Here is a 26,647-nt window from a genome sequence, read left to right on the forward strand (position 1 = left end):
TTTTGTGAACAAAGATCCCTATAATATTCTCAATATAATATAAAGATAACAAAAATGTAACGTGACAAAGCATATTTATTTCAAGAAAACTGAAGTGAAAGGAATGAATCGTGTGTTTTTGAATCGGTTTCGCTTTTATATGCGATTCATTACACCAACTGTCTTCGATAAACAAAAGCTGTCATCTTCAGTTTGCTTGTTGAAATCCAGAGATTTTCTTAGAAATAAAACTATGGTTTTTAAATATCCTCCAGCAAGACGTGATGAAACCGCAGTTGATGAATATCATGGAGTAGAAGTTAGTATTATTTATTTATGTGTAATTTAAGTTGCATTGAACTTTAATTTCAAGGGTGTGTCGAATCTGTATTTACATTTAAGCTTCATTTAGGGAGGAATTACTACATATGATATGTATCTGACTAATTTAATATAGAAAATTTCAAAATTAGGCATATTATTCTTGATTTGATTTTTTATAATTGTAAAAAGAGTAAAAAAGCTAAATTTTAGAAAGAAATTCATGATATTTTCTCGAAGTAAAATTAATTTTTAATTATTAAATGAAGCTTAGTCCAATTTGTATGTTTACATTCAAATTTTTGAAGCATGACACTAGCATTTGTGAGTAGTATAGTTCTACATTTTAGGTTTTAAAGTATAAAAATAAAAGCAATTTCTGTTTTGATGTAAGTTGATAAATAGTGTGCTACACATATATGCATGTATACATAAAAAATCAAATCTGAATATCTATTTTACTGAAGGTAGACATTTTGTTATTATTTGAGATATTTACGAGAATAAGTAAATATATTTTTTCATATCTTACAGTGAAAATGTTTTTCAGTTTAAGTTAAAATATGCTATAAAGTGCTCTTGCTGTCTAATTTACAGAGTTAATTGCATATTGTTAAAATATTACACATGAAATATTGATTACATTTGATCAGACATTGCTAGCTTCTGATGTGAATTTTCTTTATTTACTGGAACAGCTTTGACATACAGTCATTTTATCTAAATTTTAGTAAAATGGCCGAATTTGGAATGAATGCCAACAATAGTGTTTCCAGTCATAAGATTCTGATGAATATTGCAGGAGATTAATGGAAAAATAGAAAAAAAATCAATAAATACAGCAAAATGGAATGCATGCAAGAAAAAGGAATCGAAGATAATGAAAGTAAGCAGCAGGAAAAAAAAACAAGGGAAATGAACTGGAAAGATCAAAATACAGTAACATACACAGATAAATGATACATAATAGGGAATCAGTAAGCAAAACAAATGTCAATAGCTTATTTCATAAACAATCTCAAGAACAAACAGTAGTAAAAAAAAAAAAAATGGTGGCAATGTTACCCAAACAAAGTGCCACCAAAAATTGCCAACCTTGCTTATTTGCCTATATTCAACCTAAGCTTTGATATACAGTCATTGTTGTCTCAGCAAAAATGACTGTATATTGAAGCTTAGCCCTTTAAAATTATAATTTTATTGCATTTCTCTTCATGCTATATTACATTCATGTTTCTTATGTCTGAAGCCATGATCTATTCTTTGTGCTTTCAATACAATTTTAATCTGTAATTTGCAATTTTTTGTTGCTGTTGTTTTTATAAAGTAAATAATTCAATAGAAGTAATAAAATATGTTTAGAATGTTTTTTTAAGTGCTTATTGATTTCTAAGTAAAGTAAAACTGCAGAAGTTTTTAAATTTCACATTAATGATAAGATTTATGTTTGAATTAAATAAAATGTTTATGAATATGTGCTAATAAAGTATTCTAAATTCAATTGTATTGATTTTGGTTTAAATGGATCAAACTAATAATTGCTCTGTAAATAGCTATGCTAATGATCAATGTTGTCTCTTAGATTCATGATCCTTATCGATGGCTGGAGGATCCAGATTCAGAAGAAACCAAGGAATTCGTTCGTCTTCAAAATGAATTGGCAGTCCCTTATTTAGAAAGCTGTGAAGTTCGAGAAAAGCTGAATAAAAGGTGATTGCTTCATGTGTGTCATATCCTATAAATGTTTTAATTAGCAAAAGAAATTAACATTTATTGTTGAATTGTTTATTATCTGCTCTTGAAATTATCATGTAATCTGTGTTTGATGATTTAGCTGTTTATGCATTAAGTATTTAATAAAATATTGAAAACAAATGTAGTTTTTCAAAGAGGAAAGATTCTTTTTTAATATAATATTTTTCTTTTCAGATTTGGTTAACACTGCATTCAACTTTGTAAATTTAATTTTTATCATTTGTTAATCATAATTTTTTATTAAATTATAATTGTGTTTTGTTGGTATCAAACGCAACTTAAAGAAAAAGATCAGTATTATGTTGTTGTTTTTTTTTTTTTGTATAAGTTTGCAGAAAGGGGTGGGTGAAATAAAATGTAATATTATTGTTTTAAAAAGAATTATATGAGATATATTATATACTGATTTCTTCTAAATATTGACTATTTGTGATGCAGGAGAGTGTCATAGAATAGAAACATGAATCAATTATAGCTGAGATGTACTTTGAATAAAATAAAAAAATTTGTGTAACTTAGGGAAAAGATTTATTAAATCATCTAAATTTGCTGCAATAGCTTAAAAACTAATGATATAATTGTTGTTAATGTGATTAAGTAAATCTTAAATATCCATTTTTTGAATATTCTTATATTCATCAATAATTAAGTTTTTTCCTCCTAATCTTATATTCATCATTAATTATTGTTGAATATAAGATTAAAGATTTCAAATCTGAAAGGAAAATAACATGTTATAAAACACTAGCATGACAGTTTTTGTTAAGATAAAGTAAGCTGTAAGAAATAAAATTTAATGCTATTTTGTTTCTTAATTATTTGCGTTTATTCTATAAAAAAATTTAGGGAAAGAAATCATTTTTTCCTGTTAACTGTGTACATTTTTGTATTTTTTTTTTTTTTTTTTTTTTGTATTTACTTTTTAAAAAAATATTGTAAATTATATTTAAATGCATAATCCTAGAAATAAATAAAGTATAGTATTTTGCTGAATTAATTATTTTGTTAATATACATTATAATCTTTATGCATATTTCTTTCTTTAATATGATCATTTGTTTTAGAATAACAGATTTGTGGAATTACCCTAAATATGGATGTCCTTTCAAGGAAGGAAAGTATTATTATTATTTTATGAACACAGGTTTACAAAATCAAAGGTAAGTTGTCTCTTATTAATGGAAATTATCAATTGCATATGATTGATTTTTATACAAATTATTTCTTTGTGAATTCAGATCATATGAAAATTTAAATAGAATTAATAAACTCTTATAACTTCAATTTTAATCATTTTATATTGCTAAAAAATAATAATAGTATTAATGTATGTATTATATGCACTTCATGAGATAATGCCTGAGAAAAAGGACATATTCTCAAAATGATGGTTAAGTCATATGTCTCCATAATTAAACTTAAAAACTATACTTTTTTTTTTCAATTTAACCTAATTCATAGGTCTAATTAATATTATTCACTTAAAAAAGGACACATATGGTATAATGATCTGACAAAGTAATAGATATAATATATTAAAAAGATTGGAGATAATATATTAAAAGATATACAAAATTGGTGTATAAATTTCAAAAACATTTTTCTCTTTTATTACTTGGTTAAAGAGGAGGAACAGAAAATAAAAATGCTTCTAGAAGAATAAATAATGTTAGTAACTATTTAACAAAGGGACAAGGTAAAAAAAGATAGTAGGGTCTTTTTAAGATATTTTTAATGTGTGTAATGATACAAGAGAATTTATTTTTCAATATTATTCTTATTATACTGTTCACAGATCTTGAGACTAGCATTTTCAATTATTATACTTTGCTAAGAGATAATAAGCAGAAAGATAAGTGATTATTACTCCTCTTAATTCCACAAATAATATGAGTTCACCTTATTGCTAAATATGAGCATTTCCTCCTTTCTTTCACCTCTTTTTTGACAAAATAAATGCTTGCAGACACTTGCCGAAAAGCACAGAGGGTTTTTGAATCAGAGCATGAAAAATATAAGCACAGATTTATTTTTTATTAGGTAACATTTTTATATTTTCTAAAGATATTATTATCTCGGATCAATATTAGTAGCTGCTGGTATCCTTCTTTTTTAATAATTTTGACATTGTATAAATTTATATTATTTATTTTTTTATATCGCAAAGAAACTTCATTTGAATTGTTAAAGTTTATAATAAAACAATATACATATATTAATGTTTTAATCATTTATAATTTTTCGAAGTTAATATTTCTTGCATCGGACACTTTTTGAAGAAATGAATTAAGAATTTGAGAAATTAGAAATTTGATCTGCAATCCATTTTGAATAGCAGAAATATATTTATCTTAATCTCAACTCGATTTAATGAACAAACTAAAAAAAAAATATCAAATTTAAAAATTGTTTTTTAAAACCAGCATATCTTGTATGCTTCTACAATATAGTGTATTTAGTATTTAGCTTTTTATAAAGTGGAGAGATTTGGGTAAGATTTTTTGAATAGTATTTCTTCTATTGACAAATTTTATCCAAAATTTGATGCAGAACACGTGAAAATATCATTTGATTTGTTATATTTTTGAGTGTTGACATATACACACACACACACAAATCATACCAACAGAACTGTTTGATTCAAAATATATAGGTTTACAGTTTTTGTAGTATAACCTAATTAATTTTCATGCATACTTGTACATGAATTTCATCTAAAATTTTAAAAATACCTACAATTTTTTATTTTATTTTTAAGACAAGATTACTCGCTGGTTTTGTTTGTCTAACTGGTTCTATAATTGAATTTTCATATTCACAGACTAACAAACAGACATAATACATCTTTTACTTATTTATTTTAACCCAGATGGCTCTAAAATATGGAGATTCTTAAAATTGTTGAAATAAAATTTGTTTATTTCTGTTCTTTTTATACTTAGTATAAGAGAAGGTAGAAAGATCTGATGTTTATGAAATTTTATTATTATTGTGCCAATAAATGTTGTAATAAAAATATTAAATTTTTATTTAATTTATAAATGGTGTATTTCTTTAGTCTTATATTATTAAACTGGCAGATCATTAAAAAATTGTCTATGTATTTTATATAAACATTTGTTTTCTGAATCATGTTATGTATTCTTTTTTTGTTAAGCATTTTATACCGACAAGAAACTCTTGAGAGTGAAGCTGAAGAATTTTTAGACCCTAATAAGTTGTCTAAAGATGGATTGGTCAGTTTATCTGTTTATGAATTTTCAGAAGATGGTGAATATTTTGCTTATGGACTTAGTGAAAGCGGCTCTGATTGGAACAAAATTAAGGTTTGTTCTGTGTATTACTGAATTTTATTATTATATTGGTTTTGAATTAATATTGATCTGTTTATCGTGTTCTTAAGCAATGGCATGACCAAATTAGAATTCAAATGGTTATTTTCTACAATAACAACAAAAATTACAGTAATATTCAAAAATGATTACAAATTATGAAATGCATGTAGATTATTTTGAGAAAAATTAAAATGTAGAAAAATTGTGTTTGTATTAATATGATTGGTAAAAGTGCAAGGTAAAGTTTTCTTAATAACTAGTTGCTGTTATTGATTTTTTTTTAAAGCTAGTTAAGCTGAGCATTTCTAAAACAGAATACCTGCAATTCAGATGCAGTCATCTTGTGAATATTTCGATCATATGAAATTTGAGTAGTCATAAAAGGGATTTACAGATTCATGTCAGAATGATGTCAAAATTAAGGTACAATTCTATGAAATGGCTTTCATATTCAGAAGACCTAATCAAACTGTCTGAAGTTTACAATCTACAGGGCTGACTTATATTTAGTTTTATTAACAGAGAGAATCTCTTTTGCGTGTAAAGTATTTTCATAGCTCTGAGCAATTTGTTGTGCCTTACCATATATCAATGACTTCATGAAATTGCCTAATTTGTAAAGAAATCCTTAATATTTCAAAATGTTTATCTTCCTGCCATTTATACTATTCTTGAATGACAATAATTGAACTTGTATTCTCTTAACAAAGGATTCAAAATATAATTTGTGGAATGATAGCCATTGTTACTTTATTTCGAGAATACAGATAGTATTTTCTAGCAAATTGCATATTGTATGATTCCCTTGTAAAAAATAGTCATTTATTGGGAAAGACAGTAATAAATGGCAATATACTTTTAATGCAAGTCTTGTAGATGTCCCATTAAGATAAAATTTAATATTTCTATGTGCAATTTTTTTATGACAATGTAATTGGCCTAAATTTCTTGCTAATGATCAATAATACCTATTCTTACAGGATATAAGTCTTGCAAGCAACTGCTTTAAATAAAAAATATATTTGTAAAATCAATTGACCTACCAAATAACTGGACTTAACCCCTAAAGAATGTGTGAATTTTACTTATAAGGATTACTCATTAATGAATGAAATTGATTGGTGCAAAATATCTTAAATAGCATACTTAAGAAACATTCTTATCAATTCCATTCTTCTACAACCTTAAGTCTTCAACTCCTACTATCCTGTTATTACTGGAATCATCTTTTCACATTATTTCTCTCTATAATAATGTTTCTACTTGATCATATTTGACATTTTTATTTATAAATGTTATAGATTTTCATTAAATGCATCAGAAAATTTTTTAATGATCTGTCTATACATCTATATATAACATTAAATTACATCTGATTATTACATTAGATTTTATCTATATTTTACAGTACATTAGATTACATCTATATATAAGTTCACGAGTTATTCACTTTTTAATCAATATCTGTTTTTAGCAGTATTATCTGTAATTTTAAGCTAGTGCATGTGTTTCTCTTTTTAGTTACTACATTTTTATAAAAAGCATAATTTTGTAAAGTGTACCTGAATAACTGTGCACATTAAGTAAAATTTTATTCATCATTATTTAGAAACAATTAAATGAAAATTAAAGTTTTTTCCTGACTTATCTTGTTTATAGAAGAATACTATACCATCTCCGATTTACTAATTATAAAATATCACTTTTTAGAACTTACGTATACTGATTTTAAATGTGATGTTAAAAAAAAAAGTAGTTAAGAGTTTGGCATACTATAAGTTTTCTTAATTGTTTTTTACTAGAAAATCATGTAAAATATAAAAAGTTTATTTGAAATGAAATTGACTAACTTATTTAATTTCTTTTCTTGGTGTAAAATGATCTTTGTAGTTTTTTTAATATAAGAGAGGATTTCTTATTTTTCTAAGATTCCTGCAGTTGTATTTAATTATGAAACTAATATTCACATTATATTTCATAGGTGAAACAAGTTTCAACCAAAGAAGACTTACCTGAAGTTCTACATAAAGTGAAATTTTCAGATATTTCTTGGACCCATGATAACAAAGGCTTTTTCTATTCTGTAAATATATGTTTCAGTTTTATTCCATCTGTTTGGGTTAGATATGTTTAGATTGTTGAATATATTTTTTATTATCATATTGTGGACGGAAATTAAATTCTCGAATTAATATATTCTTTTCTTTAAATGCGAGTTTTATTTCCCACCGATAAAACAATATTTGATATTTTAAACATGACTTTTTTTTAATGTGTTGATTTAAATAGTTTGTTATTAAATTCACAGATTATTAATAATTTTTTTTAATTAAAGCTTGACCTTTGATATTCATAGTGTGCAGTTCTCTGGCTTCTTTTTTTACATTTATTTTTTGCTAATTTTTCAATGTTTTAATTAATTTGTCAGATTAATAAATTTATTGTCTTTTCCTTTGTAGTTTTTTTTCTGAATGCCATGATCTATTTATTGTATTTTAAATATCTTAGAGCTATCAAAGTATTTTAATTGGCCCTTTATAATAAAATTAGATGACCATGTGTTAAATGTTACTGATTATTTCCTCTTTATTAGTGCAAGTAATGTTTATTATTTATTTTGAGTTATTTCGTGCAAATGTATTGCACTTAAAACAGATGTTCTTATACGATTTATCAAGATAATTAAGAATGTTTCATCGAATGCATATTACAAAAAAATGCCTTTTGGTGATGTATTTTTAAAAAATTTCTCTGATAATTGAGTGGAATACATTTTTCTTATAGCGTTATCCAGAAGCAGACAGCTCTGTTGATGGTCATGAAACAACTGTTCAGGAAAATCATTCTGTATACTATCACAGGATTGGAACTGAGCAGTCTGAAGACATTTTGTGTGCCCAGTTTCCAAAACACCCTAACTGGCTAGTGTACGTTTTAAAGTATTATATTTACTCGCATTTTAGGTTCTTATATGTAATTATTTAGTAAAATGCATACTTTGTAATTTGAACAAAAACAATGTATATAATTTGTATTATAAACTAATTACTTTTGAAGATGAGTTGGTTCATTGGGAATATTTGGTTTTATTTCATTTAAACTATTTCACTTGCATAATCTTTTCAAATTGTCAATCGTTAAAACTATTTTATTTTAATTGTCTTTCTATGTTCTGCCCATTAAGTGAATAGATTTCTTTAATGGAGACTGCTCCCATAATAACATACTTCATTAAAAACATAAGAATCTAGCTAATGTATATTCTACATTTTGCAGTATATTATTTTGATTTATTTATTTGTCTTTCAAATTACCCAGATATTATACAGAAAACTTCTATAGTTTTCAACAATGGAAGAAAATTAAATGATTAAATGTTTGATGAAGCACTGCAAATGACTTGAATTTCATCGTAACAATGTTTATTATATTGTTATAAATTAGGCAAAAGAATATTTTTTAAAAATTACCAGAATTCAGGAAAAATTCATGTGATTATTAAATTAGTATCATTAGAAGTACAATTTTTTAAATGATGCTAAATTCACTTTTGTGCCATAATATTTTTATGTAATTAAAATTTTTAATTGTCTAAAATTATAATAAAACATTGGCCCATGTATTAAAGACATTCTACTATCTTGTGAATATAAATAATATTGTATATATTGTAGTTTACTAAATCTTTAATTATTTACAAGTTAATCTTAATAGTGTAATTGCTTTGTTTAATACTTTATCAATTTTATAATAAAATTGATTATACATATATAAATATATATATATTGTCAGATTTTTTACAGAGTTGTATAATTTCTTTCATAAAAAAAAGTTTACTTGAATGACTGCTTCTTCATTATTTAATTCTTTTTTAATCCTATTTAGTGGTGCTTCTGTGACTAACTGTGGGAAATATGTTATAGTCGGTGTTCAAGAAACATGTAAAAATAATATGGTTTATTACTGTGACTTGGAAAAACTGCCTAATGGAATTTCTGGTAATTAGTAATGATTTTCTACAAAGTTGTCAATGTATAATTTTTATCTTTTTTTCTGTAGAGAAATAGAATTGTTTATTTATTTTTTATTTTTTTATTGCAGGGCTTTTGCCTTTAAAGTGCATTATCAATAACTTTGAAGCAGAATATAGATATGTTGATAATGAGGGATCTATCTTTACAATTCATACAGATAAAGATGCTCCTTTATATCGATTGATAACAATTGATTTTGAAAATCCAGATGAGGTAAATATACTATGCATGTAGTATCATGAAATCTTAATTCTGTGAATAAAATTCAAATTATATTTTGCATGTTGGTAAATATAGATTAATTTCAGATTGTTATTAGTAGGGAAGATAGGGGCATGCACTATAACATGTATTTTATGCTGTGATTTAAAAAATTTTTGATCAGAAACTGTATTAAAAATGAGCTTTATGACTTATAACCTATTAAATAAACATAATTAGTGCCCTACCAAAAGGGGTAGTGGGAAATTGTGTGATTGTACTCCATTTTAGCTTGTTAATGGGAAAGAATGTTGTAAATTTTGACTTAAGATAAATTAATTGATGTTGTAAAAAAATTTTACGAGATTTATACTTTTTTATTTTGTTTACGTAACAGATCATAAAATATAATTTTAAATTTTTTAATGAGTGTAATATCGATTTACAAATCAAGTTAAATGTCCAAAACCATACAACGGTGCAAGTTATAACATGCAACTTCCTCTTGTTTTGATTTGTGTTGTTAAACTTCCTGCTTTAATTGATATCATGCCAATTACTTTATTTCTGTTAAAGTAATTCTAGCATATTTTCTGATCAAAGGGAAAAAATTATTTACAGAAAGATGATAAAATAGAAAGTAAACACACATATATATATATATATATCAGGCAGATATCCAATCACATTAAAATAGTTGCATCGTACATTGGAGAAAGTAATAGAAGAAATGAAAATTATTACAGAACAAATTATAAATCAGAATGGTGCTATCTACTTATTTTCTTGCTTTAGAATGAGAAATTATAAAAGAAAATTTGAATTGACTTTGAAAAGTCTAGTTGTATAGGAGTTAGCTACAATCAAAGTCTTAAAAAAATATTAAATATTAGAAATGAAGCTGAGTTATTCAATATTTGTTACCATAGATGTATCGAAAAGGAAAAGCAAAAAGTTCATCTTTTTATTAGATATGCTAAACCAAGGTTGGTATTTACATCTATGGAAGAAGAGAAAATATCTTTTTATTTACTGAAATGTGGATATTCACTTCTAATTGTTTCCACTGGAAATAAGAAAATTGGCTTATCAGAGTGTTCTAAGTATTCTCATTCAGAATATACTTTTTTCTGATTATGAAAATAAAATAATTGATTGGCTCTAATGATGAAGAAAGGATGCAATATTTAATTTTCAAATCTGTTAGAGGTAAGGATCTTTCCAGTTGTAATTCTGTTAAATATCTGCTTTTATGTTGATTTTTTAAATAATTTTATCATTTTTTTAAAAAAAAAATTTATTTTTTGCTATAAACTTCTTGATATTTATTGTCACAAAGTCAGATAATAATAATTATCAGATGTCTTTTTTATTTCAATTAATAAAAGAATGTTGAAGGAAAAAAATAATTTTAAATACTGTGGTTTTTATTGTTACAACTTGTACCATGTTTTTGCTGCAACTTGCTCCTAGAGCAGGGCAAGTTGTAACAGCTGATCTATTGTGGAAAAAATATTTATTCTGCTAAAATCATTAAAATTGCTAATGTTTCTAAATTGCTATTTCTAATTGCTAAATATTTCTTTTTTTGCATGTGATAAATGAATAGTTGTAATAAAAATAATCAGTTATAAGTAAGAAAACCTTCATATTTTTAAAAAGAGAAACATTTTTCTAAATATTGTTACAACTATCCCCAGCTCCCCTACTATGATTAAAGAGATTCTTGTAGCCTAACATGTGAATAGTATTGATCAATAAGATTTTGATTTCACACTTATTTTGCAAATCTTTTCTCTATTCAAATACTACTTGCAAATAACTGGGATTTTATTTTTAATAGTTTAAGTTTCCTGTACAGTTAGTTTAAAGATTTAAAAATGCACTTTGCAGCTCGTGTCTGAAACATCATAACATGTTAATATTTTAGAATTAAGAATTAGAATATTTTTTTTAGAAAAATGCACTTTTAATTATATAGCAGCAATAATGTGCACTCAAATATCTCTTTAATGTTGTTGTTACATTTCTAAATTTAAATCTAGTAAGTAAAACAATAAATGATATATGACAATGAAAAATGTTGTAAAATTTGCTGTTAAACATTTTCTTCACAATTTATTAAAATAGGAAACATGGTCCAAAAATAAAATTAGTATCACTGAAAGCCTTTTCTTAAAGTGGTTTAAAAATGAGATTTTGTACTTACTGTCTTAGTAGTAATTGTGTGTAAAATTAAATAACTGTAGACCCAACAATCTGCCCCATAGATTATTTTGAAAATTTTTTCATCATGCATGTCACATGCCATAAATTGCAGATAGTTTATTGATTTTAGGAATAATCTTTAAAAAAAAATTACTTTAAAACCGATCTTTGACATAGGATATTGTTCAAAGTGATGTGAAAAAATTTATGTTAATAAATACTTATGTCAGTATGCTACTTATTATGCTATAATTATTTTGACTCTTAACCCTTTAAAATGCACAAACATAAATTTTCTGAATTTTTAAAAAATTTGTAATTAATTTGCATGTTTAGGGTCTAAAGGAAGAGAATATACTTTAAAAGAATTTATAGTGGACTGCACCATGAGGGGGAGGGGAGTCACTTGAGTACCATCGTGCATCTGTGACATATTCTTCTTATGAATAATTAATACTTTTTGAATCGTTTTGTAACATGATTATTCATTTATTTATAGAAATACTGAAACCTACAATATTATCAATAAAAACTAATTATACAATCTTATAACATGAAAAAAAAAATTATGATAGAAAAAGAAATTAATAACAAGTAATCCTCAAATAAAGCTAACAATAACAAGTTCTGTATTTGGCATTTAGATTTTAAATACAATCAACACTATATTCAAGTTATGAAGAAACATAATATTTAAATTAACCATTAAAAAATTAAGAAAATTCTACTATATTAGAAAGAATATTTAACATCCCCATAATATGGTTGCTTGCTAATACAAGAAGAATGCAACTGAAAAGTGAAAATTTCAACCATCCTATTCATATAAACCATACTGTAATGTAAATAAATTCCTCGCCTGCAAAACACATGGCAAAATCCCCATGAATTATCAGCCACCTGACTAAGAGAGTCAGGGAAAGGAACATAGATCTTTTTCGCTAATGCGTTTCAAGTGGTAGGGAATCTCGTGCCGTAGGTGTGTGGTGGTATGTCTCTGAAACCACCTAAAAAGATGTAAAGTATGAAGAACTTTTTTTTCGTGATTTCATTTGGAATGTGTATGTTTTAGACAGCTTTCATACAACAAATTTATGAATTCATTTTGAGTTTGTCTCTTTTTTGCTTGATGAAAAAAATTAAATTGAAAGTATTGAAAAAAAGCATTAAAAATGACACATTTTTTTGCATGTATGTTTACAAATTCCTAAAAGGAGGAGGAATAACACAAAGTTTGTCTTTTGCCTTGAATTGGAAAATGTCTGACCTGTTTGGAAATTATATATCATCTAAATACTTCTTTTCTAAATATTTTCTTCATAAATTTAATAGAATCATTTATTCAGCACCTGCTAATCAGCATTGTTTCCTTTTATTCTAAATGTAGATTTTAGCTAACTAGAATTTTGAAATTTTGACCTACATTATAAAAGTCATAAAGCACTGCATTCAATAGATGCATAAGGCGATAGAAAAGGAAAAATTACTCTATATATTATATTTACTTAAATGGTTTGAATATATTTCTAATATAATTAAAAACAATTTATACCAAGTGTCTACTCTAATTGTAAAAAGAAAAAAAAAACATTTGTTAATTTTTAGACAGTTTTATATATATCATTGCATTGCATTTTACAGTATATTGGACTAAAATTATTCCATACAAAATACCTTCTGAAGCTTTTAAGCGATATAAAATCATTCTTATTCACTAGAGATAAGTTCATTTGTAACCTTCTATTATCTTGGGTTTTTTTTTTTTTTTTTTTTACTGTAGTTTATTTCTGAATGAAACTTTTTTTTAAAAAAGTTATTGTAATGGTGTTATTTTGCTCTACATTATTGAAGTTTTATATTTTAGGTAATAATTTGCATCATAGATGATAGATTATTTTCCGTTTGAGTGTGGAAATCATTTAATATTAATTTATTTTTGGTTTTTAATTTGATTACAGGCTAATTGGAAAGTCATAATACCCGAAGATGAAAAAAATGTACTTGATTGGACTCTTTGTATTAATAAGGATAAACTTCTTGTAGGTTATATTGAAGATGTAAAAGTAAGTTTTTTTTTTTAATTTGTACTGAATAATAAATTAACTTCTATTGAAAATATGCCTCTCCTAATTAGTTAATTAGGGAGATTTAGTGGATTTATTTTTAAAATGATGAATTAGTATTTTCAATATCTTTTTGTATTATTTATGAAGATTTATCTGTTACTTACTAATTTCAGTTAGTTTAGTTAATATTAACATTTCTACTGAATGGATTAATTTATATATATATATATATTAGTATTTTTATAGCTGATTTTACTTTAAAGAGGATTGATTAATCCATTATGTTATTTGTCATGATCTTACTCCATGTAAGGGTTTGGGAAACAATCGCTCTCCATTTATATCAAAAATATATCTTTATTCGACACACAACAACATTGTGCACTCTGTCTCTCGGAGCTACTCTGGTTGTATTTCACCACGTTCCTCGAGAGGCAGGGAACTGAGTCATGCTGCGCGTTCAAGGCCATTTTATGATTAATGGAGATGAAACGCACATACACTTTGGTGCGCTTTCTCTGAGAGGATTAGAACAATCTCTACAACTTATTCATCACTTTTTAAGGCCAAAGGAAAGATGTCCCACCATCTATATCAATTTTTAAATTTCTGAGATATTACATCACTCCTTGACAATATAATGTGAATAATCAAATTATTAATTATTATCATTATTATTCTTTCTAGTTTGCTAACATCTAATGCTGAAAAGTAGGCTGCTATAAATTCTCACCAAATGCTTTAAGGAAACGAAAACTATCTCAATTTCTTATTTCAAACTACAATAAATTTTCTCGATTTTTTTTTTTTTTTTTTTTTTTTTAATGTTTCCAATTACTTAACAAATCAAATTTATTCAAGAAGCTAAATAATTTTCTTTCCTTAAATCAATCTTAATAATATTTTAGTATACCATTGATTGAAAAAAAAATAGCCATTTAAAGTACTAAATAAAAGGTAATTTTTCAAATTCTCAAAAATGTTTTCAGAGGTAGTTTTTATTAATTTTATTTTGAATTGTTGTATCTCATACTTGTTAGAATTTTATATCAATGTATTGTTAGAATTAAATTACTAAATTAATATTCTTTTTCACAATGTAGAGTGTACTGAGTTTGTATGAATTGAATACTGGAAAGAGGCTTCACACTTTTTCATTAGATGTGGGCAATGTCACTGGTTATTCTGGTAAAAAGAAGCTGAGTGAGGTATTGTTTGAATCATATTGCTATTTCTCTATTTATATACATATAACATTAATGTAATAGTTTTTCACTTACTAAATATTTATAAAAGAAATTACTTGCTTTGGTTGCTTTTTTCATGCAAAATTTGTTTTAACTAAAAAAAATTGTATGGATGTTGGAGATTTATGCAACAAGTATTTATTTATACAGAACACACACATGAAAACATTGAAATAAATCAATAAAGAACATGAAGGTAAGTTAAGAATTCAAGTCATAAAGAATACATGTCATAAAAGACTAGCATCTGATGCATCTACAGCTTACATGACAGCAGATTCTACTTTTGGATAGAAGGTAGGGAATTTTAAAATGGAAAATGGGTATCTACAATGGACTTAATAAAATGGATTTCTTACCATTATTTTTATTTTACTATCCATTTTAATCTCAAAGTTGTGTTGAAAAGGAAAATAAAATTTTAAAATAAATTCCTGTTAACTGAAAGAAGTGTTAAAGTAATTTTAACAAATAGGAAGAAATTAAAAAAAAAAAAAAATCACTAAATACTACGATATTTTTAAAAATCTGATGAAATTTCATATTTATTATTTCCTTATTTTTAGTTATTAGTGGATAAACAAATATATGCAAAACTGTAGTTCCAGTGCCAACACTTTTAATATTCATAAATGGTGAATTTGACTAAACATATTTAAGAGTATATAATTTTTTAAATGACTGCAAATGTTTTGGTTTTAAAGTTACTTTTGAGTGATGCTTATTATTAATAATATTTCATCTTCAAAAATTTAGTTTTTAATTAAAATTATTTAAATAGACTTTTGTGCAAAACCTAAATTTCTATGCCTATTTTACAATTTTCTGTATTTGAGCTTTTCTAAAAGATTATTATTATTTAATTAGGTTTTCTTTCGATTTGTATCCTTTTTAACACCAGGAATTATTTATCATTTTGACCTGCAAAATGGGTATGAAATGAAAGTACGTGAGTAGAATTAATATTTTGTATATTATTATACTCATACATTGACTATGTATATAAATAATAAATATGTAATTTTAGGAATTCAGGAGAATTTCTGTACCAGATTTTGATCCTTCTAAATTTGAAACAAAGCAAGTATTTTATTCAAGCAAAGATGGAACTAAGATTCCTATGTTTATAGTCCATTCAAAGGTATAAATAACCTTTTTTCAATATGAATTTTCTTTTGTGTAGAGATCAGTTGAAAAATAATCAATATTTTTAACTCGTATGATAATGGCATCTTTTTTAACTTTATGAAGGTTATTAATAAAACAGAGCTATTTAAATAATTCAGTGTGATTTGCTTACTTTGATAATGAATAAGTTTTTCTGAAAAGAAACTACCAATTAGAAGTCTTCTTTTGAAAATTTATACTTATGTAATTTGCATGTCATTAGTTGTGAACTGTAGTGTAATCCATAAGATATATCTTAGATGTATTTTCATACTTAGAACCTATCCTATCTTAATTTAGATCTGTGCTTTTATGTTTTGCTTTTTTACACATAATATTTAAGTTATATTTTTGAAATTATATATTATTATATTTCAATTTAAATATTCAAAGCTATCTATAGCTTTCTGTATTGTTAATCATTTTTGTTATTTAGTTGCTTTCCTTCCCCCTCCCCCCATACATGCTGAGTTGCTTTCGGTCTTTGTATCTCTCATGGAAATCCCTTTAAAATCTGATATTTTAAGATAAATTTTGCTTACAATATTATCACAAAAGATATCAGATTTTCTTTCTGATTACTGATTGTAAAATGTAAATTTTAAAAACTTCAGTTTTTATCAAGTTTTTGTTTTTTATGTGTTTTATTTATTGTAGGACTTTGTTAGAGATGGTGCTGCCCCTGCATTACAGTATGGTTATGGAGGGTTTAATATCAGCCTTTTACCTGCTTTTAGTGTCTCTAGAATTATTTTCATGCGACACTTTGGAGGTGTCCTGGCTGTTCCAAACCTAAGAGGAGGAGGGTAAGTTTTCTTCTAATTATAAAAATATGCAACTCAAATTAGAAGGAATAATAAAGAATGAGTTAGGACTGAGGAATCGTTTGTATAAAATAATTTCTATAATATTTTTTATGATTTGTTTTGGCAAATTGAAATTACATGATACTGTTTCTTTTGTATATTGTTTGGATAGTAAAATATATTTAAATCTTTGCTTTTTCTTAAAGGGAATATGGTGAGAGATGGCATAGTGAAGGAAAAGTGCTCAAGAAACAAAATGTATTTGATGACTTTCATGCTGCAGCTGAATATTTAATTGAAAACAAATATACATGTGCCAAAAAGTAAGAAACATACCTTGCTATGCTATTTCTTAATTTGAAAGTTCAGTTATAAAAGGAAAAGTTATATATTATAAAAGGAATAAGTTGATAATATATTAAAATGTTTATTTTAAGAATAAGGCATATTTTAATAGGTAGGCTTTAAATTTCTAAATACAAAATAGATATATAGAAATTTATATTCTTCAGATGTTAATGTAATTTTAAAAAATGGAGAACTTTTGAATTAAGTATTATCTTCAAACTTATTGTATGTTTATTAATAAATGTAAAATTAATATTATTTGAATTAAAAATATGTGAAGTGTCTAACTTAAAGAATGTTCCATTTTAAAATGCAAACAAGAAAAAAGGAATACTTCACTATTGAATTGATAATAAAATATTGTTTTCTATGCTTTTAAAATTACTAATGCTTTAAAAAAAAAAAAAAAAAAAAACGAATTTTTTTTTTTTTTTTTCCAATTATATTGACGGTAAAATCCAAGAAATTATGACTCAGAATGCTTTTATTTTCCTCTCATATTTGGAAAAAATATGAATAAGGAAAATTGAGTATATTCATACTTCTCTTATGTGAACGTTGATAGAATGAGGGTATTTTAAAAATGATTTTTTATTGACAATGTTTTAATATTCACATTTATGCTTTTATAGAAAGACGATATATTGCTAACTTTTTTTAATGTGCATATCTTTTGGATTATATTTATACATTATGACATTTTCAAAATACTTTGGCTTTTCTGTTAAATGAAAAAATATGATTAGTTGTATAGAATTTAATATTTCAGAACTTAGAGTATGATAGGTGATGGTTGGATATTTTACATAGAGATGGCTTGTTGGTATATTTTTTGCTTGATATAAAATAAAATTTACATATTGTAATATTTAATCTTTATTAACCTTTTGATTGCTAAGTGCAGTAACTTGAAATGCTTAGCATGAGTGATGTGCAGGTAGCAGTGTCAGTCATTACAGACTGAAGTATTTGCTTTAGCCAGAGGCATAAAAGAACAATAGCAGTCAAAAGGTTAAATATGCTGGAATCTAATTTATTTTCCTTTTTAATTCAAACATTATTAAAATTATGATAGTGGTATAGTGTTTTATTCAATGCCCTTTATAAAAATTTATAAGTATTTGCTGTACAATCATTTGTAATCATTGTCCAGAATTTGAGACGAAATTGACCACTGATTTGTATTATCAAATCCAATGTTAACAAACATTTACTAATATTTGTTTTAATATTTTAATAATTACTTTGTGTAAAGCTGACCAAACATTTATGTGCTTGAACACTATTTAGAAATAAAATATACAGAATCTTGAATTAATTTCAGATGTACAATTATCAGAATAAAAATTTAGTAAGCATAGTTTCATACAATTATTTAAATATTACTAATATTTATTCAACATCTCTATCATTGATGAATTTACTGTGAAGAAACATAGATGTGGATATTTAAAAATGATTATACCTGTATTCTTAGAATTTCAAAGTATGTATTTTTAAACTTCTACACCACTAATATATAAAATTTTTCCTTAATCTTTAGTGACAAATCTATCTTATATGTAAATAATTCATGTGATTTTTTTTCAAACTATATTTTTAATCAAATTTTAAATATCAGTATTATGAAGTAAAATTATCTGTTATTGTTGAAATTTATTATATACCAAAAGATAGTTTTATGTTGCATCTTTAATTTTTTACTTAGAATAATATTTTTCTAAAATTAAGAAATTAAATGGAGAGAAGGTAGTTTTGTCTTTGTATGTCAAGTAGAAAAAATTATCATAAGAAATATATTTAAAATAATTGTAACAATTTAATTTAATTTTTTTATTGTCAGTCATTCTGAATCTAATTACACAGTCAAATTAAAATCAGAAGAAATTGGAGCTCCCTCATAAAAATGAAATAAAAGTATTTTATTCGTTTGCATTATTTATTATAGATTGACAATCAATGGTGGTTCCAATGGAGGTCTACTCATTGGAGCTTGCATTAATCAAAGACCTGAATTATATGGCTGTGCCATTGCTCAGGTTGGGTAAGTAATCTATATTGTTGATAAATCAAAATGTTTTATATGAATTAATTTGTGATACTTAATTGAAGAAAAATAGTATGGAATTTCCTGCTATTTTTAAAATCATCAAATGAATAATACATTTTTGTTTTTAATGTTTTACTAATATCTGCTTGAATGCTGTAATAATAATCACTTTTTACATAACTGCAATTTTGTCTTTAACCTACTAAGTGCTGAATAATTGATATTATAGCTTTCTTTTTAGGAAAAGGTTTTGAATGAATGAACTGAATGAATTTTTTTGTATGCATATTAAGTCATATCTCTGAAATCATAAAAAAATTTTTTTTTGTCTAAGGATGTTTTAAAAAAATATACGTATAAATATTGATGATTTGTTTTCAAACTAAACCTAGAAATGGGGAAAACAAGTAAATACCAGGTTTCACTTTGATGCAAAACTCTTTAAATATTTTTGCCTCGTACTTTTTAATCTGTGGAGCACAGGGTGTCACTCCAATTAAAAATGCATATAGACTACACATTACTTTATTTAATTTAGTCATGTCACTTCATACATAGATGCTGGAAATAAAATCCTATATTATTCTAATTTCTAAACCTTGTCTTAAAACAAATTCCTTATTGTAAATAGGAATAAAATATAAAATACTTTTTCAGGCAAGAACAACAATTTAAAAAATTATTCTAATGTGCTTTTTATGTTTGAAAATCCTGTTTGATCCCATTCAAATAAAATGTTACTGACCAGTGATCTTGTGCTTCTTAAAATCCTCAGTCCTATTCTATCAAAAAATTCCAGAATTTTTCTTTTCTGCAAAGTAATTTGTAATTTTTATATGGGTTAGTAAAAATAGATTAAACACATTGTATACATTAAGGATCTATTGTACAGAATTCAATAAGTATAATAATCAATGGAATAGATAAGTTTGTTAAACATTTTTTATCATGGAATTAAAATTGATATCTTATTTCCTTTTCCATGTTGATTTTATGATTGCAATTACTATCAAGCCAATTTTGTATAAATAAAAAGTAGCTAATAAAATTAAAATCCTTCGAGCTTTAGTATTTATTAAGTTTATCCCCTGTAAGATTGAGGTTTTTATAGGAAGCCATGGAGCACATTTTAGAAAACCTTGTTGTAAAGTATTAAGAGTAATCTACTTTTTGTCAAGAAACTTTAAAAAGAAATTTATGTTTCAAAATAAGGTGCATGAGCTTTAATTCTTAGACTTCTCAAGATTCAGTTTATTTATTTCACATTTAATATAAAATATCCAATCTACTCTATGTGTAATGGAAAGAAATATGATATTCATATTCCCAAAATATTTTGTTTGATAAAATGGTTTGATTTTAGCTAACAGTGCTTTTTATTGTTCAACTTATATAGCTATTTCTTATAATTTTCTTTGTTACAATCTGTCACTTAACTCTTTTTCTACAAATATTTTTCTTTTCATTTTTTATACAAGTGAATAGGTTCTGAATAATATAAATTTCTTCAAAATTATTTTTAAATCAGTGGCTGAAACATGATGGTCAAATTACCCATATGTTACTACTTTTATTAAGAATTTTTAACTAATTTTATGAAGTTAGTAGGATTTATATATATTATTAATAGTCAAAGGGTTAATGCTGCATTAGTGTATCCATGTTTAGAAAATTTGCAGTTTATTTTATGGTAAATAGTTATAAATTTATCTGATTCTGAGGATATAATCTCTGAAACTTTTTTTCAGTGTTAGTGGCTGTATTTATTATATTTTTTATCATATAAAAAATAAAGTATTATGAATTATACATTTCTGTTAGGTTAAATAGATATATCAAAGTTATTAGTTGTTTTTTTCTTTCATTAATTTATATCATTTTTAGTGTTTTAGATATGTTGAAATTCCATAAATTTACAATTGGTCATGCCTGGAAGTGTGACTTTGGCTGTTCTGATGATGAAGAACAATTTCACTATTTGCTTAAGTAGGTATTCAATAAGAAAAATTTTTTCACTTATTTTTAATTATATTTTAAATTGCGGTTGCTAATTATTGGACACGTAATGAAATTTGAAGAAAAATATTTTTAAAGGTTTTGCAAAATGTATATGTGAATCGGCATTTTATCATTTTCATCTCTTGCTGTTTAGTCTTTTCATGCATTATTTCCTCCTTTCTTTTTCATTTAACCTTTTTATTTAGTATTTGCATGTGTCCCATTATTAAAAGATGTTTCGAATTTAATTTTTTTTTTAAATCGCTGTTCTCTAATTTAATATTACAACATTTAACATTGCCATTTAGTATAAAATCATACGTTGTATTTGATAGATATTATTGCTATTATTGAATTTTAAGGCAGGCAAGGAGCAATGAAATGCATTAATTTTTTTTAATTAAAATTATATAACAATCACTATTAATTACTTACATAATATATCAAAGGCCATTTTAGATTTGAAATATTTTTAATGTATAATTTCTTGTTTTTAAAACAGATATTCTCCATTGCACAATGTACGAATTCCTAAAGATGAGAATGTCCAATACCCAGCTGTTCTGCTATTAACTGGAGATCATGATGATCGAGTGGTGCCTTTACATTCCTTGAAATTTATTGCTGAATTACAATACAGATTAGGCAGCTGTGAAAAACAGGTATGAAATAGTTATCAACTCTTTCTTTTGTGAAATTTATTTGGTGTTTGAATCCGAGTTCGATAGTTTAACCCCATAATGCATGACTTTTTATTCCTTTGCAAACAAAATATGTGTTTTGAAAATTGCATATAATTTATTAAAATATGTGCTGAATAGTTTTACATTATGAATAAACAATATCCCAGTGACATAAATCACTTTGTAAGAATTCTGTAATAAAAATTAAAATCCCTTTTTAATAATTTTTTATGGTGCAAAAAAAAAATATTTTGATAGTATTTTTAATGATAGAATTCATAAGACAGTTATGCTGGTATTTCCTGTTTAAATCTAATCCTGATACCGTTACTATTATATGCAAACATTTAAAAAAGTATATTGCAAACACTCATTGCCTTTTGGAACAGTCGTGCAGCTTATAAAGAAAAATAAAAATGTGTTGCCAAATGGCTACATGATGCACTGTAGAGTTGATATCTTATATGTCATTAATTCTGGAATATAAATTGCAATCCCAGGCCTATGTATCCAATGAAAAATATAGTGACACTTGGATTCACATATGCCATTTCATTTCATTCTTGGAGATGTTTGCTTTCCAAAGATGTTTCCTAAAGAAAATGCAAAATAGATTCTGTTTCTGGGTTAAAATGTATAATAATTATACTTTCTACCCTAATTTTTAAAACGGTATCAACAAAATTAAACACAAAAAGCTGTAAATAATAGAACAAGCTCTAGCTGATAGATAAGATTTTTTTTTTTTTTTTTTTGTATTGTTTCTCACTTTGCAATACTCATTCTCTTCTAGAAATATTTTATCGGAATTAAAAAAATCTTCCAACAAATGCATCTCTTCACCAAGATAGAGTGTGATAATTAAGAGATATTTTGCAAATTTCTTGTTATGTACATTGTTTTAAAAAATTATTTTACATAAAGAAGATTTTATTATATGGAATGCATTTCTTTTACAGACAAATCCATTATTAGTTAGAGTTGATGTTCAAAGTGGTCATGGAGGAGGGAAACCTACATCAAAAGTGGTATGTAATATTTGTTAATTTTTAAAATATTGAAGTTCCATTAGTAGAAATTGAATTTTTACTTGTAAAGTTTTTGTATTATTATTTGCTTATTTTAAAAGGTAAAATTGATTATAATATCTCCAGACAATATTCTTTTCCTATCATCAGATATTGCAAATTTTCAAACTTTATCCTTCTATTGAAAGTAAAAAGTAATTTTATTGTTTTATTTCAATAAAAGCTTTGTATCAGGAAAGAAATATGATGCAATTTTCATTCTTCACAAAATCTCAGAAATAGATTATAATCTGTTATGTGAAAAATACAATAAATAACATTTAAAAGTGTGAATTATTGAAAGCTGTTTTAATTTTGCTAATGTATTAACATTCTCAAAAGGAATTGGGAATTCTACTTAGTTTCAACATTAAAAGTAATTTAGGTTTTCTTTTAAATGCTTTTTAAAGTATATTGTACAAATAATTTTGAAATCAAATATCTAAATATATATTTAAAAAATCTTTATCACATTTAATTTGAGGGGAAAAAATTTAATTAAAAAAACAAATAATTATGGTTTCTGGGAAAAAATACAAGGCTATCATAAAAATGAAGCCTATTCTAATGCAAACTATCTCCTCTTTTGGGGTGGGTGAAGAGGAGGGAATTGCTAAAAAAAATTACTTAGCTGTCTTGAAAGAAGTTATATGCTTCTAAGTCAAAAAGAAGGGGGTAAAAAACAAGATTTGGCATCATACAATTATGTTGAGCTATTGTATATTAAATTCAACAAAAATTATTTCTGAGAAACATTAATTTTAAGTAGAAAAAAAATGTCCTCCATTTAAAAAACTACATATAAATATGTATCTTATTTTTAATTCATTTTATAAGCCATACTTTCATGCTATAAATATTTTTTTATTTTTATTTATTCTACAGATTGAAGAGCTTACCGATTTCTATTGCTTTATGTGCAAAGCACTGGACTTGAAGTACTCGGATTGAGCGAAAGCCATTTTATAGCACTTTTAAATTTTTCACCAGGTTAAATATCTTTAAGATGGACTAGAAATTATTTTTGAAGCATTCATTTTTCACTATCGTAACATAAAAGAAAGTTCCAGAGACCAGTCTTGAGATGGTGGAAATTAAAGTGAACTGCAAAAGAGGAAGGTTGAGTACTTTTATGCAGAATTAAAGTTTTAAATATAAATAGTTGTCACTGTGGTCTGACAAATAAAAAAAATTGTTAATTTTACCATTCTTGTGGGAAAAAATAAATTATGCTTCCATGCTGAGTTGTGTTGTTTATTTTATGTTCAACAATATTTAATATGTGGTGAAATTTTTCTTGGTAGAAGCAAGATTGATAGAAGTGCTTGAAACATTGACTTTTGGCAGGGAAAAAAAAAAACTTTAATAATTGCCATTCTCACAGTATAGAATTTAATTATTTCTTAAAATTAATTTTATTAGCTAAATCTTTACTAGATATAAAGAAGTATATGTTGGCTGATTTTTTAACTTAGAGCTATTAAATTTGGTACAAATATACTTTGTAAAGTAAAACTATTTGAAAATATTACATCACAGAAAATAACTTGCATTTTAAAATTCAAAAAATTATCTTTATAATATAAATTTTATTGCCAAACCTTCATGCGTTCTCCTTTCATATTAATAGATGTTACAGTTTGCAAAGTTTAATGCAATTATTTTAAATACAATAATACTGTTTATATTATGAGTGCATATAATTTTCAGAATTATTTTGATATATCTTGATATACACATATATATTTCTTGTATGACGCAAGTGTGAATTTGTTTTATTAATAACTAGCCGCCTTTGGTGAACAGCCGGTTCGCCAATCTTAATGCTCGTTAAAATTTTAATAATTAAATATTTTATGTAATTCCTACTTTAATAATATAGCTTCTTCATTAAAATATTTTAAAACTTCAATTCACTCATAATATTATAAAGGCCTTCAGTCAAAATGTAATCTGTATCTCACTAATTTTCTATTAGCTTCCGTAGAATTTATGCTTTAAATTAAAGTGGAAAGAATTAATCTGCAATTAATATAATATTTTTTACTGAAACAGCATTTTTTTTTAATATGATTTCTGAAAACAGAATCACTGAGCATTTAAACCTTATGGGCATTAAAGAATATCTTTCTTAATTTAAGTAATATCTCAAGAATTTGTCAACAAAATTTTTTCAGATTCATCATGAGCAGGTCTATTAATTAACAATGTTTAATTTTAAATGCATCAAGCACTAAGAAAATAAACAGAATAGTTTAAAATACTCGGTCGAAAACAGGTAAAAAAATACGATGAACTTAAACTAACATAAATACAATTTAATTACAAAAGCATACAACTAACCTAAAAATAATTTAAATCAATTCAGTTTCCGTTGAAAACAGATATAAACAATGGGAACACAATGCGCATGCGAGAATTTTCAACGCCAGTTACGGTAACGCAATTCCTTTATTCTGTTTTATTTTAATTCAAAAGTACTTCATAATGAATCTGAAAGATAGATTCATTAACAATGTCGAATTTTAAATGCATCAAACATTAAGAAAATAAACAGAATTGTTTGAAATAATCCGCCGAAAAATGTTAAGCCTAGCCTCGCTACTGTTGTGGGGAAAAAAACTGAAGCCTTACTCTTATGGCGGTGGGGAAAATGAAAAGATTTTTTGGCGGGAAAGTTAGTTTTTGATTAATAATTGCAATTCTAATTAAAAATTCAAAGAAAGGGACCCCAGGTGCACATTCCCGACCTCCAAGTTATACATGTACCAAATTTGGTAGCTGTAGGCCAAACGGTCTGGCCTGTAGAGCGCCAACACACACATTGAGCTTTATATAAGTATAGATAAATTTTATGAAATTCGTTTATTTTGTTAATATTTCAATTTATGAAACTAGAGTAAAACCAACTGGAATAGACTCTCCAAAATTTTCTCGCATACTCTAATAAAAATGTTATCCCAGAAAACGCCTTCCATGGAATTTGTGTACAATAGCTACGAAATATTCACCTTTGGTGTGAATTTAGTATTTTTACTAGATCTATTATTACTGGATTATCTTTGGAGGATAATCCCTGGCATGCATTATTGATATCTGAAAATCGAATTTGTGCTTTAGACCTGTTTTTCCCAACAGACTGAAACGAAACGACGCATAACTATTAATGTAGTCATAAAAATATCTTACCAAACTTGATATAATTGTTGTATTAACATCATACAATTGTTGTATCTTGTAACTGTTGTATTAACAGTCGGATAGACAAATTTCTCCTGAAAGCATTTAGCTCAAAATTTGATAGAAATCTATAAATTTAATATAAGGACCGTATACCAAATTCCATCAGCCTAGCTTGAAGCGTTTAGGTTCTCGGGGAGGT

The 26,647-nt window shown here is 25.4% G+C and overlaps 1 protein-coding gene across 1 annotated transcript; it reads left to right on the top strand.

Moving 5' to 3' along the window:
* Nucleotides 1-105: 105 nt before the first annotated feature.
* On the top strand, nucleotides 106-24,509 carry LOC129956886 (prolyl endopeptidase-like). The gene is made up of 19 exons (XM_056068899.1): nucleotides 106-298; nucleotides 1,883-2,010; nucleotides 3,120-3,215; nucleotides 5,213-5,381; nucleotides 7,372-7,473; nucleotides 8,175-8,317; nucleotides 9,276-9,388; nucleotides 9,492-9,637; nucleotides 13,792-13,896; nucleotides 15,003-15,107; nucleotides 16,014-16,091; nucleotides 16,174-16,287; nucleotides 16,971-17,119; nucleotides 17,326-17,442; nucleotides 19,416-19,511; nucleotides 21,402-21,503; nucleotides 22,018-22,177; nucleotides 23,158-23,226; nucleotides 24,151-24,509. The coding sequence occupies exons 1-19, from the start codon at nucleotides 140-142 to the stop codon at nucleotides 24,214-24,216; spliced, it is 2,217 nt and encodes a 738-aa protein (XP_055924874.1). The 5' UTR covers nucleotides 106-139; the 3' UTR covers nucleotides 24,217-24,509.
* The last annotated feature ends 2,138 nt before the right edge of the window (nucleotides 24,510-26,647 follow it).

Source organism: Argiope bruennichi, chromosome 11, assembly GCF_947563725.1.
Source record: "Argiope bruennichi chromosome 11, qqArgBrue1.1, whole genome shotgun sequence".
NCBI lineage: Eukaryota > Metazoa > Arthropoda > Arachnida > Araneae > Araneidae > Argiope > Argiope bruennichi.

What these genes read in the sequence shown, in the direction of transcription:
- LOC129956886 (XM_056068899.1), top strand. Translation starts at nt 140, where the DNA reads ATGCGATTCATTACACCAACTGTCTTCGATAAACAAAAGCTGTCATCT. An exon ending in ACAGGTTTACAAAATCAAAG is followed by an intron (nt 3,216 to 5,212) that starts GTAAGTTGTCTC and finishes TTTTTTGTTAAG; the next exon opens with CATTTTATACCGACAAGAAA. An exon ending in CCAAACCTAAGAGGAGGAGG is followed by an intron (nt 17,120 to 17,325) that starts GTAAGTTTTCTT and finishes TTTTTCTTAAAG; the next exon opens with GGAATATGGTGAGAGATGGC.